The sequence below is a fragment of the Saccopteryx bilineata genome, chromosome 1, assembly GCF_036850765.1.
Source record: "Saccopteryx bilineata isolate mSacBil1 chromosome 1, mSacBil1_pri_phased_curated, whole genome shotgun sequence".
In the NCBI taxonomy this organism is placed as follows: domain Eukaryota; kingdom Metazoa; phylum Chordata; class Mammalia; order Chiroptera; family Emballonuridae; genus Saccopteryx; species Saccopteryx bilineata.
In genome coordinates this window covers 392,580,993-392,600,158 of record NC_089490.1, presented here as the reverse complement: position 1 = coordinate 392,600,158, position 19,166 = coordinate 392,580,993, and the positions used below count along the sequence as shown (strand labels likewise).

Below are 19,166 nucleotides of genomic sequence, written 5' to 3'. Positions count from 1 at the left end.
AATTCCTCAAGGAGTTCAGTAATTCAAGCAGGCAGGATAAGAATGATCGTGATGAGCACAGAAAGAACTAAGGAGGCCCCATTCAAACATCAAGTCAGAGGGCCAAGGACAAGGTTTAAAAAATCAAAACACCACAAAGCCAAACCACCAGAGATACAGCAGACAGCTGTATAGTGGGTGGAGATCAGTGATGATTTTCAGCTATAAATCTGGAATTTTAATAGCTTATTTTTATTAGCCACAGGCAACTTGTGCATGGGGTGAGGCTTAAAGGCACAGGGAGCAGGGACACACTCCAGGGAGACTGACCTTCCCTCCAGGGAAGGGAAGGCCCGTGGATTCTCCTAAGGGGACAGGCTCTAAGGTTGTGGAGGTAAGGGAAGAAAAGGTAGTTCACTGTTGGGTCTTACAGCCTGGAATTCAAACTGCTGTAAAAAGCCAGAGCGCTGTCACATGGCGGTGGTGGGCATATCCGAGGGAGCTCCCTTTGAGATAAGGGAGCGAGAATAGAAGGGTCCCAAGAGTCCAAATAACTGGCGCCATTTCCTACCTCCCTCCACTACTGGCCATGGCACCAGGAGGACCGGACTAGACGCTGAGATGGCAGCACAGCTTCTCCAGGGGCTCTGCCCGCGCGGGGGTGGGACAGGAGACGGCTGCGCTCCAGCCGGCACTCGCGTCTGCGCTCAGCGAGGTTGACTCTGCTGTTAGAGAAGCAAGCATATCCCCACCCCCTCAGGTCGTCCTTCTTAGAATTGTGGCCTGAGAAACAACAATACGAATACCATCAGTAACAGTTTACCTCCTGGACCAAATCTCTATTGGCTAAATTCCTCTCCAAACAAATTTCTCATTCACTTGTGCTATCGCGGTCGTCTCGTAGCTGGCGTCCCTGCTTCCAGTCTTCTGGAAAACAGCTCGATTGCCTTTAAAAATATTCAACAGTTCCTCCACGGGTTAGAGAAAAAAAATTGAAAGCATTAGAATCCTATTTTTAAGGGAAATGTTACCCAGGAGCCCGATTTAATAAAAGTTAGAAGCAAAGCTGTTCTTGTTAAAATGTGTGGGTAACTCGGTGTCCGCCTGTTCCGCCCCTGGCTCGTCCTTGTGGCTGCTGCAGAGACACCACCACAGAACCCTAGCTCTCCATGGTGGTCTAAAGCCCATTTGCCTGAGCCTGGTAGGAAAAGAACTTTATCACCCAAGCACCACTACGGCCGCTGACGCCACCCTGTGCCTAGCCCCATTCCCTGCTGTGCCTCAGTGACCTGGAGCAAGGAGCTCCCAAAGTGGCCATTTAAACATACATATGTTTTATTATGGGGAATTCCAAATATACATAAACATCAGATAGGATACTATACTGAACCTCCATACGCCCATAACCCAGCTTCAATGATTATCAATTCACAGCCAATACCCCTGTCCACTCTCCCCATTCTACTTAGAAGCAGATTTGCTCCTAACATTTCACCCATTAAAATTTCACTGCATTGCACAATCTGGCAAAGAATTTTAATTACAACCTATAATACTATTGTCACATCTAAGGAAATAATAATCCCTTAGTATCCAGTGTTCAAAGTTCCAACTGTCTCACAAAAGTCATCTTTCGCCTGACCAGGCGGTGGCACAGTGGATAGAGCATCAGACTGGGATGTGGTGGACCCAGGTTCGAGACCCTGAGGTCGCCAGTTTGAGCGTGGGCTCATCTGGCTTGAGCAAAAAAATAAAAAAAAACTCGCCAGCTTGGACCCAAGGTCACTGGCTCGAGCAAGGGGTTACTCAGTCTGCTGAAGGCCTGCGGTCAAGGCACATAAGAGAAAGCAATCAATGAACACCTAAAAATGTCGCAACAAAAAACTGATGATTGATGCTTCTTATCTCTCTCCGTTCCTGTCTGTCTGTCCCTATCTATCCCTCTCTCTGACTCTCTCTCTGTCCCTGAAAAAAAAAAAAAAAAGTCATCTTTCTTTCAGGATACAAGTAAGATCTATGCATTGAGATCGGTCGATGTCCTGCTTTTTTAGGGCACAGAGAGCAAGCTTATCTGGTAAATGCGGATGGCAACATCATCCAAGAGATACAAGCTGGGAAAAGTGCCATGACAAGAGAATCTAGGAAGCCTACACGCATGTTCTCATTCAGCAGAAGTCACGGGGCTCTGAACACACTGGGGATGTCTCTAGCTGTTCAGCCCATGCAGACGAGCTCTTCAGAGTTGATACAACCACTGCTCTCCTTGTGCTCTGCCACCAGCATCTCTACATATTCCTCTGTCATCTTCTCACTCAGTGTGACGAGAACATTCTGGGTCTCCACACCCATGTCAGCACTGTTCCCTTCCTTGTCAAACTCCTGAAGGCCTTTGACATAGTCCACATAGGTGCCTCATCCTTGTTCTTGGCCACTTCCTGCAGTATGAGCAGAAAGTGCTCAAAGCCCCACACCTTCACATTCCCCTCATCACTCTTGGGGTTCCCCAGGACTTTGAACACCTCGACATTGGTGGGGTTCCGGCCCAGGGCCCTCCCATGTCCCCACACTGGCTGTCCAGGCTCTTACCCTCCCCTGTTCAGTCACACAGCTGGAAGACTTTTGAACTCTGCAGTCTGGTCCTCAGTGAAGCCACTCGTCTTGACAGCTGAGCTCTGCGGGACCTTTTCCTGCAGTAATGGCTCTCTTTTAGTCTTTACATCTGGAACTCCATCTTTTTTCCCCTCTTGCAATTCACTTATTAAAAGTCGCATCAGCCTGACCGGGCGGTGGCACAGGGGATAGGGCATCGAACTGGAGATGCAGAAGACCCAGGTTCAAGACCCCGAGGTCGCTAGCTTGAGCGCAGGCTCATCTGGTTTGAGCAAAGCTCACCAGCTTGGACCCAGGGTTGCTGGCTCAAGCAAGGGGTTACTCGGTCTGCTGTGGCCTCATGGTCAAGGCACATATGAGAAAACAATCAATGAACAACTAAGGTGTCACAACGAAAAACTGATGATTGATGCTTCTCATCTCTCTCCATTTCTGTCTGTCTGTCCCTATCTATCCCTCTCTCTGACTCTCTCTCTGTAAAAAAAAAAAAAGAAGAAGTTGCATCATTTGTCTTATAATTCATTTTACTAACTGCATCCCCACGGTATAGTTTAACACTCCTCCATCCTCCGTATTTCCTATAAAATAGTTAGACCAAGAAACTTGATCAGACAGGCTTTTTCTTTTTTGTGAAACTACTTTTTAGGTGGTATCTGATGGTCTCTTTTTGTGATGTTAGGAGCTGTTGGTGCTTAATGTCTGAGAGCTATTTATTAAGGCTTGCAAAATGGCAATATTCTATTTCAATCACTCTTTCATTAGATGAAATGTTTCTATAAAGATAAGTTCCCCTCACCTACTAGGCTACCCAAGGAGCCATGTTCTTTCTACACCTCTGTATTTGACACATTGTTGCATCTGCCCTGTGTGACTTCACATTATCTCTAGTTGGTAGAATCCTAGTTGTCCTTTCAAACCAACCTACATATCACCTCTCAGTGAAGACTTGCCCTCTCTCCCAGTTGTGTTCACCCCTCTTACAATGTTAGAAAGGTATGGTTCAAATAAATCTTATCTCATTAACTCATAAATTTAATGCCTTCATCCCTGGGACTGAAGCTCCTCAAAGACAGGAAGGGCCTCTTTCCCCAGCATTTGTATAAAAGTAGTTACTGAACAAATGTTTGCAGGATGAATGAAATACTAATGGAGTCGGGATTTCGCTTTAGGAAAGTCGGTACCTCTTAAGGGGCGTCATGTAGAATGCAGCTCCAGAGCAACTGGCAATGTGGTAATGCGTCAGCAGAGGAAGTTCCAGAATTCAAAGCGTTCTACAGGAAGTACAGATGGAGTCAGAACTGAGTTAGCAAGACAGAAGAGCTTGAGGCTTGACTTCTCAAAAGTACAGAGATGTGATGAGGATCAGGTTGAGCCAGGGCCTTTCCTAGGACTTCCATCAGTGATGAGTCAGAAGGAGGTTGCAACCTTCAAACGGCTAAGACTCAAGGCCAACTGCATCCCATTTCCTGTCTCAGCACTCATATCAGCCTGGCAGGCAGAGCAATGCCTAGCTTCAAATGAAATGTGAGTGAAAAGCCCAAAGACTCCACAGTTTGTTGAGGAAAGGAAAGGGTGTGATGCTTAGCATCTCTGCTCGAGCTACAGAAAACATTTTTCTCAGTCTATGGAGATCTTGCTTCCAGGTGTATCCTGTTTGGCTCAAATAAATTTTCATAAAAATTTTCTGAGATTTGGACATTCTTATGTCAACAATAATGCAGACGGGCCAAAATAGTTATTCTCGTTGCTGCTTTCCCTACCTGACCTGCTCCAGCCCTTCTCTCCACCCATGTCTGCCCCTAAATTCTGGGAGGCTCTGCTGAAGGAGTAACACTTTAAGTGAGGCAGACAACAGGGAAGTCAAGAGGTCGTAAGGTTACCTACAACATCTTTTCTTACTTTTTTGTGCTTTCTTTCTTAAGGTAGGCTGTCCCTTAGGAGTGATTGTTTCCAGACACACCTCCTTGACCACTTGGCCACTTGCCCTCTAGTTGAGGTCAACTTTGTAGCCAGAAGTGGTACTTTAGTCAAAGCCAACAACTCCAGGGGATTCTCTATGCCACGGACAGCCCCACATTAAGGACTAGCCTCACCTCTCACGAGACCGGGCATTACCTACGCAATTTGTAAGATGTAAGTTTCTCCTGCCATTTCCAGTGGCGCAGAACATGCCCAAGTTTTACTGTGATGACGGCACCACATACCTGACCCATGACTCTCCATCTGTGAGAAAGACACACAGCAGTGGGGCAAACACATTGAGGCAGTGAACGACTACTGTCAGAAATGGTCAGAAGCGCAGGCTCAGAGCCTGACAAAAACAATTGTGGCACTTCAGCAAGAAGACACCTCCTGTTCCATTCTCTGCTCCTCCTCCTGCTGGGACAGTGATCTCACCGCCCTCCAGCCTTCCGGGTCCTCCTTGTCCTGGTATGATGCCAGTACCCCATATGGGGGGGGGGGCTTCTCCTCCTGGATTGATGCCAGTGGGACCTGCTCTTGGAATGAGGTCAGAAGTGACTCGACCAGACAGATCAGGGAGGTGGGGAAGGAAAGGGGAACCCTTTTCTATCAGTTTTATAATGCTTGTTCTACTTCACCAGATCATTCTTCTATTCTTGACATTTTTATTTACTCATTCATTTTTGAGAGAAAGGGGGAAGAGAGAAGCATCAACTTGTTCCTCGTAGTTGTGCCATTGAAATCAGCAACCTTAGGGTCAAGCCGCCGCCACCACCAGATCAAGCCAGCGACCCAGGGCTCAAACCTGCAACCTCAGCACTCCGGACACCCCTTTCTCCACTGCACCATTGGCCAGAGCTGGGTGTTTCCTTCCCTCTCCCTTTCAAAGAATAATTTTGGAGGAGAGTAGTGGAACAAAAAAAGCAATTTTCATTTGTATTGCAAAATATGAAAATAGTCAACTCGTTTAAAAAAAAAAAAAACTATTCCAACCCACAACATACACATCAGCATATCACATCAGCCTAACATGGTTATCTCACATTCTACAATAAGAAATCATTCCTTTGAGATTCTCCCTTAATTGGTTATCACCACACCCACCATGAAACTACTATAGTACCACTGCCAGTGGAGGTGGAGCCAGGCACCCTGGGTTCCAGTGAGTCTGGAATCTTAGCAAGTCACTAGTGAACAGTGCCTCAAGTTGCAAGTGACCACAGACACAGACTAAACTAAATGACATCGAGATTCTTGACCTGCCCTGTGGTGGCGCAGTGGATAAAGGGTCAACCTAGAACACAGAGGTCACCAGTTCGAGACCCTGGGCTTGCCTGGTCAAGGCACAAGTGGGAGTTGATGCTTCCTGTTCTTCCCTTCCTTCTCTCCCCCCCTCTAAAAAATAAAATCTTTTAAAAATAATAATAATCTAAAAAAAATATTTCAGAATCTTGAGTCTCATCTATTGAGCCAGTTTTTGGAAATGTAACATGGCAAATCTGGTAATTCTTGTACATTTCATAAGGCTATTTCTAGTTGGTCTATATGCCAGTACCAAAATAAACCTTTATTATCCTATACTTCAGATATAGACAAAACGAGAAGAAACTACCCAGGAAAGACTGATCCTTGATCTTCCTGGGTGAGACATTTCCAGTTTATAACAAAGTGCATTAGTTCAGTGAGAAAGAAGACACGACAAGTGAGGTCATAGCTTTGAGCCATCAGAAAGTATGTCAGCAGCAAAACTCATTACAGGTAGTTATTTCATAAACATATTCACAAAATCAGCCTCACTGAGGCGACAGAGTGGTTGAGCATAATCTATATCCAGTCCCAGAAACAACTCAGGCTCTAAAGGATTAGGGTGTACATGGGCCAAGTTTCTGAAGTTTCTTTTTTTTTTTTTTTTTGTATTTTTTCTGAAGCTGGAAATGGGAAGAGACAGTCAGACAGACTCCCACATGCGCCCGACCGGGATCCACCCAGCACGCCCACCAGGGGCGACGCTCTGCCACGACCAGAGCCACTCTAGCGCCTGGGGCAGAGGCCAAAGAGCCATCCCCAGGGCCCAGGCCATCATTGCTCCAATGGAGCCTTGGCTGCGGGAGGGGAAGAGAGAGACAGAGAGGAATGAGGGGGGGTGGAGAAGCAAATGGGCACTTCTCCTATGTGCCCTGGCCGGGAATCGAACCCCGGTCCCCCGCACGCCAGGCCGACACTCTACCACTGAGCCAACCGGCCATGGCCCTGAAGTTTCTTTTTTTAACTTGATTTTATAGAGTGAAGGGGAATGAGAAGTATCAATTCATAATTGCTTTATTTTAGTTGCTCATTGATTATTACTTCTCATACGTGTCTTGACCCAGCAAGCTCAGGATTTCAAACCAGCAACCTCAGTGTTCCAAGTCAGCGCTCTATCCACTGCCCCACCACAGGCCAGGCTTTAAGTTTCTTGACAAAACCCATAGGACTGATTCCTAGAATTGGGTGTAAGACATCCCAAGTGCCTTCAAAACCATTACTAAAGTGTTGTCAAATGGTCAGACCTGTGGTGACACAGTGGATAAAAGCTTCAATGTGGAAAGTTGAGGTCACTGGTTTGAAGCCCTGGGCTTGCCCAGTCAAGGCACAGCACATATGGGAGTTGATGCTTCCTACTCCTCCCTCCTTCTCTCTCTCCCTCCCTCTCTCTCCTTTCCAAAACAAATAAATAAAAAGACCAATAAAATAAGGCAATGCTCAATAAACAATGGAAATTATAAATTTAAAAATAAAGTGTTGTCAAATGTAAGAGAGCCCAATTGGTGGTGGTGCAGTGGATAATGCATGGACCCATAACACTTGGGGTCACTGGTGTGAAGCCTCAAGGTTGCGGGCTCTGAATATGGGCTTGTCAGTGTGGGGTCACTGGCATGAGCAGGAAAATCTTCCACAATCCCAAAGCTCACCAGCTTGAGCCCAAGCGTCGCTGGGGTGAAAAATCCAAGGTCACTGGCTTGAATATGGGCACACTGGCTCAGTCCTGGTCAAGACTCATCTGAGAAGCAATGCACAACTAAAATGAAAGCAACTACGAGCTGATGCTTCTCACCTTCTCCCTTCCTCTCTCTTAAAAATAAAAATATATTAAGGGCAAAGCAGAGAAGTGGTTTTAAAATATCACAGATCTTAGCTACATGGGATTCTGTGGACTGCAAGAAAGATTTCATATTTCATTCCGATCTAAATCTAACATCCACAACAATAACCAGAATATAGAAGATGCTCAGTAAATATCTGTTAAATGAATGAGATAAAACAAAAATGAGCCTGATCAGGTGGTAGCGCAGTAGATAGAGCATCGGACTGGGATGTGGAAGGACCCAGGTTCGACACCCCCAGGTTGCCAGCTTGAGTGTGGGCTCATCTGTTTAAGCAAAGCACACCAGCTTGGACCCAAGGTCGCTGGCTCAAGCAAGGGATTACTCGGTCTGCTGAAGGCCCACGGTCAGGGCACGTATGAGAAAGCAATCAATGAACCAAGGCAGAGGTCCCCAAACTGCGGCCCCCTGAGGCCATTTATCCAGCCCCCGCCGCACTTCCGGAAGGGGCATCTCTTTCATTGGTGGTCAGTGAGAGGAGCAAGATGCATCCTGTGCTCCTAGAGTACTGTATGTGGCGGCGCCGCAAAGCACAGTCACTCATGTACAGTACTACTTCCAGCAGCGCAGCAAAGCAGTCACTCACGTACAGTACTTCCAGTGACGCAGGACGCATACATCACGGCTCCGGAAGCATGTCATATCACTTGTTACGGCTAGCAGTGACAAATATGGAACCGGACATTGACCAACTCATTAGCCAAAAGCAGGCCCATAGTTCCCATTGAAATACTGGTCAGTTTGTTGACTTAAATTTACTTGTTCTTTATTTTAAATATTATATTTGTTCCCATTTTGGTTTTTTTGCTTTAAAATGTGCAGTGTGCATAGGGATTTGTTCAGTTTTTTTTTATAGTCCGGCCCTCCAACGGTCTGAGGGGCAGTGAACTGGCCCCCTTTGTAAAAAGTTTGGGGACCCCTGAACTAAGGTGTCACAACAAAAAACTGATGCTTCTCATCTCTCTCCATTCCTGTCTGTCCCTATCTATCCCTCTGACTCTCTATCCCTATTTCACTTTCTTATCTCTAAGTTAGCAAAAAGCTTCCCATGCTCTAGACACATTTAATTTTTAAGAATCTAGCCTGACCTGTGGTGGCACAGTGGATAAAGCATTGACCTGGAATGCTGAGGTCACCAGTTCAAAACCCTGGGTTTGCCTGGTCAAGGCATATATGGGAGTTGATGCTTCCTGCTCCTCCCCCCTTTCTCTCTCTCGCTCTCTCTCTCTCTCTCACTCCCTCTCTACTCTAAAATAAATAAATAAAATTTAAAAAAATAAAAAAAAATAAAAGAATGTTTATAAAAAAAAAGAATCTTGAGAGGAAAATGTTCCATATGTAATTAAAAAGAATATTGCTTGATAAAAGTTGGGACTGAGCTCAAAACAAATCTCTGTAAAAAAATAAAAAAAATTTTTAAAAATGCACCGACTCAGGGAGAGGGGAGAAGGTGGTATGCATGTAGCTCAAGGCCAGTGGGTAATAAAGAATGTAATAGAAATAGTCTATTCTATTCATCAGCAGCCAGCTACTTAAGACAGAATTTTTTTTTTTAATCCCAGGCTACCAAACCTCTTTGGACAGCAAACCCTAATAGCTTTTTGGCTCTGTGCTTCATCCTTCTAACCTAAATTAACAAACTTAAAATGGTACAGAATATTATCATGCTTAAATTTCCTGGTCTCGGCCCTGGCCGGTTGTCTCAGTGGTAGAGCGTCGGCCTGGCGTGCAGAAGTCCCGGGTTCGATTCCCGGCCAGGGCACACAGGAGAAGCGCCCATCTGCTTCTCCACCCCTCCCCCTCTCCTTCCTCTCTGTCTCTCTCTTCCCCTCCCGCAGCCAAGGCTCCATTGGAGCAAAGATGGCCCGAGCGCTGGGGATGGCTCCTTGGCCTCCAGAGTGGCTCTGGTCACAAAAGAGCGACGCTCCGGAGGGGCAAAGTGTTGCCCCCTGGTGGGCGTGCCGGGTGGATCCCGGTCAGGTGCATGCAGGAGTCTATCTGATTGTCTCTCCCCGTTTCCAGCTTCAGAAAATTAAAAAAAAAAAAAAAAAAAATTCCTGGTCTCATTAGCCCAAGAAAATTTTCATACCTAAGGCCTATCCAAAAGAATTGAGACATGACAATCATCCAAAGCAAATTGTATATTTTTAATCTAAAGATTGGACATATAGAAACATTTTACACAAATTCTGGAGTTCTTTTTATTATAGAAAAGGAAACGTGGGCGCCAGGAATATAAGTCTCTTCCCAAAGGTCTTACTCCTGGATCTCTGCAGTAGTATTTGCTACTCACACACGTTTGGTAGGACACAAAGGAAGCCACAGGCCTGTCCTTTTTCTTACTAAAGGTTGCAGATAGCCTGAGAAGCAACAGTATGGCCCTGTTTTTAGTACTTCTATAAATGAGCCTTTTAATTCTACATTTTCATATTAGAAGGGCAGTGGAGTTGGTAGCTTATCGTCTACCCATAAGTGTTACCTCTTCTAGAGGGTCTTGTATTGCAATGGATTTTTTTCCATATTAGTTTTGTCAATGTTACCAAAAAATTCCAACAACCAAGGAAGTCATTAATTCTTTAAATTTCACTTTCTTATCTCTAAGTTAGCAAAAAGCTTCCCGAGCTCTACTTAGTCACATTTAATTTTTAAGAACCTTTAGAGGAAAATGTTCCATATGTAATTAAAAAGAATATTGCTTAATAAAGTTGGGACTGAGCTCAAAATAAATCTATCCTCGTACAACCCTCTTCTTGGTGCGAGAAAAGAACACCAATATGTAAGAACGTGACCAAGATAAAAAGAGATACACCTGAAGTGAAGAAATGACACAGACCCTCTACATACACACTTTAAAAACTTTATTTATATAAAAAACTCATTTGTTTTTAAAAGCATTAACAAGAGAGAAAGAAAAACAGAAAAGGTGTGGAGCAGAAGACACGCCCCTTAGTAGTGTTTGGTGGGAAGGTGCGATTTTTGGTTCTCTGAAATTGAATGTTTAGTGTTTCTATAAATGAAAAAAAGACAGTTAAAGGTCCCCAAAAGCCCGTGGTTGTTCTATTACCCACACCCCACCAAGGAAAAGAGCACCAGCAAAAGAGGAGAGGACGAGAGAAACCAAGAGTGGGGCCAGGTCCAGACCGGGGCAGTTTCCCCTGTGCAGTACGCTCTCGGGGTCTCTTAGGGTCGGAGGAGAAAGCTCCCTTTAGCCAGAAAAGGAGCGGGAAGAAACGGGAAGGTGGAAAGGAGTAAATTAGAGATTTTGATGCACAGGGGACGGGGAAGGAGCCAGTGGGCTGTGCACTCTTCTACCCCACAGCCTCCATATATAAGGGAAGGGAGAGAGGAGAAGGATGAAGATTTCCAGTTTGCACTGAACCAAGATTTCAGATTAGGGGGAGGAGTCAAAGGCAGGGAAAAGGATTAAAAAAAAAAATCAACCAACATAGCAGCTGATTCCTCTAGCCCAACCTGCTAATATACACTAAACTGAAAGGAGAAGCTATTTGGGAGTGGGAGGTAGGCATGGCTTCCCTACAACCCCTTTGGAGATGATAGCACCCTCAGGGCAACCAAGGAGTAAGACTCACATCTCCCACCAACCTCACCGTGAGATTTATCAGAACAGGATTTTTGCAAAATCCCAACTATATACTGTTGAGCAAAATTTGCTATGGCTGAAATTAAAGTCTACACCAATTCCCAATGGAGAATCTGAGGGTCTCTAAGTCACCTCTCCTCTTCTTTCTGCATTTAGGGCCAATAGTGGGTAAGAATCAACAAAATATAATTTGCAAAATCATGAGAAATAAAACTGCAGAGGCAAAGAAAGGCACATGGAAGAAGGGACGGAGGAGATGCACCCCAGGCCAAAGGCACAAAGAAGAGGCAAAGCCAGGGGTGACCCCTACCTTTCAGGGTAAAGGGGGCAGAAGTATGTACATCAAGTCCTTTAGTCAGCCAACCAATCCAGGGAGTAGGCAGGACAGACAGGGCTACAAGGGAGGGAAAAGGAGAAACAGGGCAGGGGGAAGCCAGCGCTGAAGCTTCCGGCCAGTTTCAGACTGTTTCGTGTACATTCCTACTAGCTCCTCCCAGAGGTTCTGTCACATCTTTCAGCTCCTTCTCACCCAAAAAGTCTTCCTTGACATATTCTCCTCTTTATACAGCCTCTTGCAAATGGCCCAGCCAAGGCAGCAGACACACAGGATGGAGAGGAGGGTTCAGGACGGCCTCGGAAAGGGGCTGCAGCGCTGCCCTGGGCAGGAACGAGGCTGGGAGAAGAGATGGAGTCTGGAAGTCCTGCATGGTCCCTGCCCTGGAGATGAGGAGAGCCACGTTTCTCAATCTCAGTTCCAGGAGACCTTCACCTACTCAAGGGTCCCTGCCAGATGGTTTGTGCCAATGCTGCCAGCCTTCTTTGCTTCAAAAATAGTCATTAGGAGTAAGGGAAGAGCTCATACTTCCCATTCTAAAAAATAAAAATTAAAGGAAAAAAATAGCCCCTTCCCGAGCAGAAAAAAATAATCTTGATTAGGAATCATCCGTTTATCAGATCGCTGTACAATGCATATACGGCATGTGACTTCCAATTCTTCCCACGGCGTCCAGTGAGGACTCCCACTCTCACTCCCTCCCTCCACACAGGCCAGGAGCCCCTGGAGAGCTGGCAGAAAGAGCTCGTCTGCAGCAGTTTCTGGAGATATGCATATAACTGAGTCAGGGTTCTTGGGAGCAACTGGAGAGGACCTGGAGTGGGGAGGAAGGACAACTAAACTTCTCTTGAAGAAGTCAGTAGTCGATGGAAAGAAGGCAGCCACTCAGGGCTGTAAAGGGTAGGAGGCAGCCTGGCAGTTGGCACAATAGTCCAGCGAAGAAAGGGGAAAATCGTCAGTCCATTTCACCACCAAAAAATAAAAGTACATATATTATACGCCCAGATGTGGCGGAGACAGTGGTGCTAAATCTTCTGCTGTAAGGAAAAAAGAGAGAGAGATGTTAATAGGGTCGGGAATAAGGAGAACCAAAAGACAGCTGAACAAATCTGGAGGGAGAAAAGTAGCACATAATGGAGAATCAGATCCCCAGCAGTATGTCCCAGCCTCGTAAGAGGAAATAATCACAGAACAGCACCCAAGCACCACGCGGCCGAGATGAGCGTCTCTGGCCTGATCAGATCGGCATGATTGGCAAACTGCTGGCACACAGGGGCCTCCTTCCTCAGTGATGAACTTGGGGGCAGCTGGAGGACATACCATGGGGGGGGTTAGACACTTGGTCCCCCTCCTCATCCAAAACCAACACATCCAACTCTTCCTCCAGAGATTCCTGTCCCTCGTCCTTCTGTGAACACATGCAATTTGTTAGTACGAGAGTTAGGAAACAGGAACCTTGTGAGTACGTGCCAGATATGGGGAAATGCCCAAATCTGTAAACACCATCAAAACAAGATAATACTAAGAGACGCAAGATTTCCAGGAAAACAGGCAGGGACAGGAACAGAGTGATGTACAAGAACAGATCAGTCAGTGTTAGTCATATCAATAACATGTTTATAGTCTTCCTTTCCCCGTCTCAACCATCACAGCATAATGGCCCAACAAATGCCAACAGGAGTCAAAACTCCTACTTTTCCCAAAAGGTCCCCCCAGAAGAGGATGCCGTCTTTCACTAGGTACTTTCTTCCCATATCACAAAACACACAGACTTCAAAACAGAATCGGCCACAGAGGGACTACTGCCTAGAGGGAATTTACCATCAGGGGTGTTCCCTTCAATGGCTCCATTTCGCCTAGATCCCCGGATCGATCCAGTGTCCTACTATGGTCCCCTCTCTCATTCAGTGTCGAATAGTTGTTATCTAAAAAAAAAGCAAACAGAAACATGATATTCCCCTCTAGCCTGTAATATATATTAAGCAGGTTAAGTGAGAGTTAGGTAACTCTGTTAGGAACTAAATTTTGTCAAATATTCCAGAAAGGCATTAAGTTCTGGAGCCAAAACTTGGCTCCAGTTGGGAAGACAATAAATACGAAATATGCAGAGTAACGACATACAGGGTGTGGCAAAAGTAGGTTTACAGTTGTTCATACAGAATACAATAATTAATAAAGAATAATACAAGAATAAACTGTGTCCCGCATGCTTACAACTGTAAACCTACTTTTGCCCCAGGTCTGTCTATAAAGGATGAGCATGAAGTGTGCGACAACAGTTAGCAAGTACCTAACAGAAAACAGAGGACTTCAGTTAAGCCTTTGGGGATGAAAGAACTTAGAAAAGCAGAGGGGAAGGACATTCCAGTACTAGGTATTACATAAGAAAAAATTTTTTTAAAGTATAAAGAGTTAAAAGAGCAAATCAGACCAGGTGGGCTGAAACCAAGTACACAGAGAGAAGGAGCCCAGGGTCAGACTAGGAAAGCCTGTGAATAACAGTTTAGGAACACGAATTTGATTCTGTCATAATGAGGGAAGCATATGAAGATTTTCTTAAAACCTTTGAGCAAGTGGGAATGTGGAAGTAGATGGATCAAGTTTCACTAAATTTCCTTCCACCTTTCCAAATGGCAGGCAGTGTCCAGCCCGTGCTCACCAAGACTGGTAAATGGTGAGGGTGCCAGAAAACACGGTGGAGCCAGACAGTTCTCACCCAAGGGAAATATTACTTCCGTGTCTTTAGGCAGGAAGTAAGCACCCACCTAATGATCTTGAATTTGATCCCATACTGCTCATCTGAATTTCCTCCCGATCAGGTTTCTTATCTATATGAAGACAGAAAATTATCCAAGTCAAAAAACCAAACTCTTTAAAATCTATACTCGTCGCCCTGGCTGGGTAGCTCCATTGGTTGGAGCGCTGTCCTGATGAGCAGAGGTTGCCAGTTCGATCCCCAGTCAGGGCACATGCAGGACAGACGGATATTTCTGTATCTCTCTTTCTCTCTCTCTGTTGCTTCCTCTCTCTCTAAAATCAATAATTTATTTTTAAAAATAACAAAATAAAAATCTATAGTCATCATAAAAATTGTTCTGGTCTGTCCTCCTTCGCCTTCATCCAATTTTTACTGAGCATCCACTTTGTACGAGGCACTAGACAAAGCTCTCAGATTTAAAAGAGCCTAACAGATTCCTAATATAAGAAACCATTTACTATAAGCCATCGGTTTTCAAATTATTTGGTCTCAGACAACTTTACAGTCTTAAAAATTACAAGGATCCAAAGAACTTTCATTGGTGTATGTTATATGTACTAATATTAACTATACTCAGAAATTTTAAATACGTACTTGTTTCACTTAAAACTAACAATAAACGTATTCCATGTTAACATAAATAACATTTCATTTTTTTAAAAAAAGTTTTGAAACAGTTTTAAAAACTGTTTTACATTTTCACACATCTCTTTTTAAAGTTTGGCTTAATAGAAGTAGGATTCTCATATCTGCTTCTACATTTAATCTGTCGTGATGTTATTTTGGTTGAAGTACATGAAGAAAACCCAGCCTCATGTAGATAAGAAGTTGGAAAGGGAGGAAGACAGTCTTTTCAGATAGCTGTGGATCTTCCTTGACAGTACCGTATACTAATGATCAACAAGTAGAGGTTCAAGACTAGGAGCAATGTGGAGTCTAATTCCACACTAACAATCTCTTCATACTGTTAAATTAAAATCCACTGTTTTATACGACAGTTTAATCGGATTACCTATGCTTGACTCTGCAACATAATGTATGCTGGTCACTTGGAAAATGCTGGTTCACAGAGTTATGCAGATCTTCTAAATGTTAACACACTTATTCTTTTTTATTTTATTTTTTTATTTTTCTTTGTTATTTATTGATTTTAAAGAGAGGAGAGAAAGAGAGAGAAGTGGGGAGTGGAGGAGCAAGAAGCATCAACTTGTAGTAGTTTCTCATATGTGCCTTGACAGGGCAAGCCCAGAGTTTTGAACTAGCGATCTCAGCCTTCCAGGCTGATGCTTTATCTACTGTGCCGCAGGTCAGGCTTCTTTTTTTTTCTTTTTTTTTTTTTTTTTTTGAGAGAGAGACAACAAGACAACAAAAGCAAGAGAGAGAGAGGGAGGAAAGATGAAAAGCATCAACTCATAGTTGATTCACTTAGTTGTTCATTGATTGTTCATACGTGCCTTGATGAGGGTGGGGGATCCAGCTGAGCCAGTGACCCCTTGCACAAACCAGTGACCTTGGACTTCAAGTCAGCGACCTTTGGGCCCAAGCCAGCTCCCCACATTCAAGCCAGTGACCTAGGGGTTTCGAACTTGGGTGTTCAGTGTCCCAAGCCAACACACTATCCACTACACCACCTCTGGTGAGACCCTTGTTTTATTTTCTAATGCATAGGCCTACCAGCTTCTACACAACAATCCTGAGTGAAGTATTATTCTACCCTCTACCAAAGACTAGCTCACTTGAAATAGTAGAGGTGGAATAAAAGCTGAGAGTATGCCCCCAGATACTGTACCTGATTTCTGGTTCCGGTCAATGAGAGGAAGAGTGCTATCATCATATGAATGACTGCTCTGGCTTCGAGAAGCATTGTTTAGATTAACCTGGAGGCAAACATAAAATGCAAAAATGTCAATGAATACTGAATTTACCTACACCTTATTCTCTAATGGGACAGATCTTTAAGTCCCTATTCCCAAATACAGCTCTTACAAAAAATATCTCATAAGGGCTAAAAGTGAATACCTACATAGTGAAGCAAACTAGAACGTGATGGCTTCTATTTGTGTTCCTGAACAGAACACAAAGGTACCAAACACTCATACTATCAAAGGTACCAAACACTCATACTATCAGGAGACCTCTGAGAGTCTCAGAAAATGGCACACTCCATCAAAGGACTATTGCAGACTTGGAGGAAAAAAAAGCTCCCATCCTTCACTGCCACCAGAATATACAGTTGCTGTGACACAGAGGAAGACAAGAGACATTTTGGCAGCAAACTGTTGGCACCATTCATTTTGGAGGAGGAGGAAACTAACTGATTTTTTTACTACCAGAGATGGGGGTCGAAAGGAGACTCAATGTGATAGTGAAAGGGAGGAAACAAACACAAAAGCGTTACCTGAGACTAAGAGGAAAACAGCTCAACCCCAAGAGTCATCCTACCTGAAAGTCCGATTTCTTCCACCCTTCTTTTTCCAGTGGTTTCCGCAGTTCCTTATACCCCCAGATTGTCTGTAATACAAGTGCTGCTGCTCGAACTTCTTTTTCTGAGCGGTTCCTTTTGAGGAAAGTAACACCGCATGGAATTTGGATGTAAGACCAGAAAAGAAGCTGAGAACCTCTCTAATATAATGTGACACATGAACAAAATTGCAACAGTGGGTAGGATCAAGTAGTCACCAAGTCCTGTATTCTGTCCCAAACAGTGACACACAAAAATATTTGACATAAAAGTCTGTTATCAATTTATGAATCAAGAATGAGACAGAAAACAAAATAATACCTCTTCATATTTTACAAGTATTAATGGAAAATAAAATAACCTTAGAAGCAGAAAGGAGAAGCTCTTTCCTAGCAACTCCCCTCTACATTTAATTTCTTCCAGTTGTAATTTTAAGAGTTAAGCTTACCCTGACTTGTTGATCAACACCAGTTTCTCAATACCCTGTGTCTCTCGAAGCTTTTTAGCAGCCTCCAAGTTCTCAGCAATAACCTCGTTGATGGTGTTCAAAACAGAGACCACAGTGTCCTCAGAGAAATTCTGGGAAGGGCTCTGCTGCCCGCCTGGCAGGTTCTTGACCAAATTGGGAATAGCATGTTTACCTGCAGGAGCAAGACAAAGAAGCATGTGCCAAGAGAACAAGAAGTCAGGTCCTGAGGGGCCCGCACTGATCGCATCAGGTAGAGGCACCATCCCTATGAAGCCATTCCATTTTCCTATAGGACTGTCACATCAAAAGAGAAAAGAACCTGGAATAGCCATGAATTTATTATCCTTGTGATTCCTTTATTTATTCTTTTGTTTTCCAGGGACATTGAAATAATGTGAAGAGTTATATCAAAAATGCTGCACAGTCCTTTCAGACATTCTATAGAAACAGTATGTTTAATATTATAGTAGTTCAATAGAATAGTCATTAGGAATTTTTTAAAATTGATTTTAGAGAATGGAAGGGAGAGAGACATCAATTTGTTGTTCCACTTACTTATGCATTCATTGGTTGAATCTCCTATGTGCCCTGACCGGAAATTAAACCCACAACCTTGGGTTTATTGGGATGATGTTCTAACCAACTGACTACCCAGCCAAGGCTGAGTCACTGGGAATTTTAAAAAAAGAAAAAAGAAACTGGGCTCTGCCACTTCCGAGGTATATTAACTCTGAGCAAATTACTTGATTTACCTGACCTTAAGTTTCCTTATTCTATAAAAATAAATGAACCTTTTAAAAGTGGTGACAATTAAATAAGAATCTAGAGAAGTGCTTAACAAATTGTACTAACAAAGTTAAGTACTCAAAAAATAATAAGTATTATTATTTTTTTGAAGAGTCATCACTCTTGTCTTTCTAAGACCCACATGGTTGACCCTGAAAAACATGGGGTTTAACTGTAGGGATCCATCTACAGGCAGTTGTTTGTTCGCTTTTTGTTTTAGTGAGAAAGGGAAAAAGAGAAGAGAGAAGGAGAGAGGGAGAGAAAGAAAGAATGAGTGAAAGAGAGAAGGAGAGAGGGAGAGAGGGAGAGAAGGAGAAAGGGAGAGAGGAAGAGAGGAAGAGAGGAAGAGAGGAAGAGAGGAAGAGAGGAAGAGAGGAAGAGAGGGAGAGATAGAGTAAGGGAGGTGACGGAGGGAGATGAGACACATCAACTTGTAGTTGCATCACTTTAGTTGTTCATTGATTGCTTTTTCATACGTGCCTTGACCGGGAGACTCCAGCCAAACCAGTGACCCCTTGCTCAAGCCAGCAATCTTGGGCTCAAGCCAGCAACCATGGGATCATGTTAATGATCCCATGCTCAAGCCAGTGACCTTGCACTCAAGCTGGTGAGCCTGCAACTTAAGCCAGAGAAACCCATGCTCAAGCTGGTGATCTTGGGGTTTAGAACCTGGGACCTCAGCATCCCAGATTGATGCTCTATCCACTGTGCCACCACTGGTCAGGCTACAAGCAGATTTTTTTCAATAAATATTATATATTTTCTCTTCCTTGGTTTTCTTAATATTTTCTCTAGCTTATTTATTGTGAAAATATAGTATATAATGCTATAGCATATAAAACCATCTGCTAACTGCTAAAGCTTCAAGTCAAAAATAGACTATTTAATAGTTAAGTTTTTGGGGAGTCAAAAGATATACATGGCTTTGACTATGTGGGAGTGAACGCCCCTAATTGTTCAAGGTCAACTGTATAACCTCCTCCAACCTTTGGATTCACAAACTATGGAAGGCTGGGATCCTTCCTCTCAACCATTTCTTTTTTTTTGATGTTTGTTTGTTTTT

At 43.9% G+C, this 19,166-nt stretch overlaps 1 protein-coding gene and 1 pseudogene across 14 annotated transcripts in view; both read right to left on the bottom strand.

Annotated features, from left to right (window-relative positions):
- Nucleotides 1-2,193: 2,193 nt before the first annotated feature.
- On the bottom strand, nucleotides 2,194-2,750 carry LOC136319702 (myosin light polypeptide 6-like; annotated as a pseudogene).
- A 7,787-nt stretch (nucleotides 2,751-10,537) lies between these two features.
- Nucleotides 10,538-19,166, bottom strand: part of CTNND1 (catenin delta 1) — a 49,118-nt gene continuing 40,489 nt past the window's right edge. For 7 of the 14 annotated variants that reach the window (XM_066251563.1, XM_066251562.1, XM_066251568.1 and 4 more), the window contains 7 exons: nucleotides 17,297-17,489; nucleotides 16,830-16,944; nucleotides 16,177-16,264; nucleotides 14,395-14,457; nucleotides 13,451-13,554; nucleotides 12,950-13,037; nucleotides 10,538-12,666 (listed from right to left, as the gene is read on the bottom strand). In XM_066251563.1, coding sequence (XP_066107660.1) covers nucleotides 12,623-12,666; nucleotides 12,950-13,037; nucleotides 13,451-13,554; nucleotides 14,395-14,457; nucleotides 16,177-16,264; nucleotides 16,830-16,944; nucleotides 17,297-17,489 — 695 coding nt within the window. In that variant the 3' untranslated portion in view covers nucleotides 10,538-12,622. The remainder of the gene's footprint in view (nucleotides 12,667-12,949; nucleotides 13,038-13,450; nucleotides 13,555-14,394; nucleotides 14,458-16,176; nucleotides 16,265-16,829; nucleotides 16,945-17,296; nucleotides 17,490-19,166) is intronic. The other 7 variants (XM_066251569.1, XM_066251570.1, XM_066251567.1 and 4 more) reach the window with 6 other exon arrangements.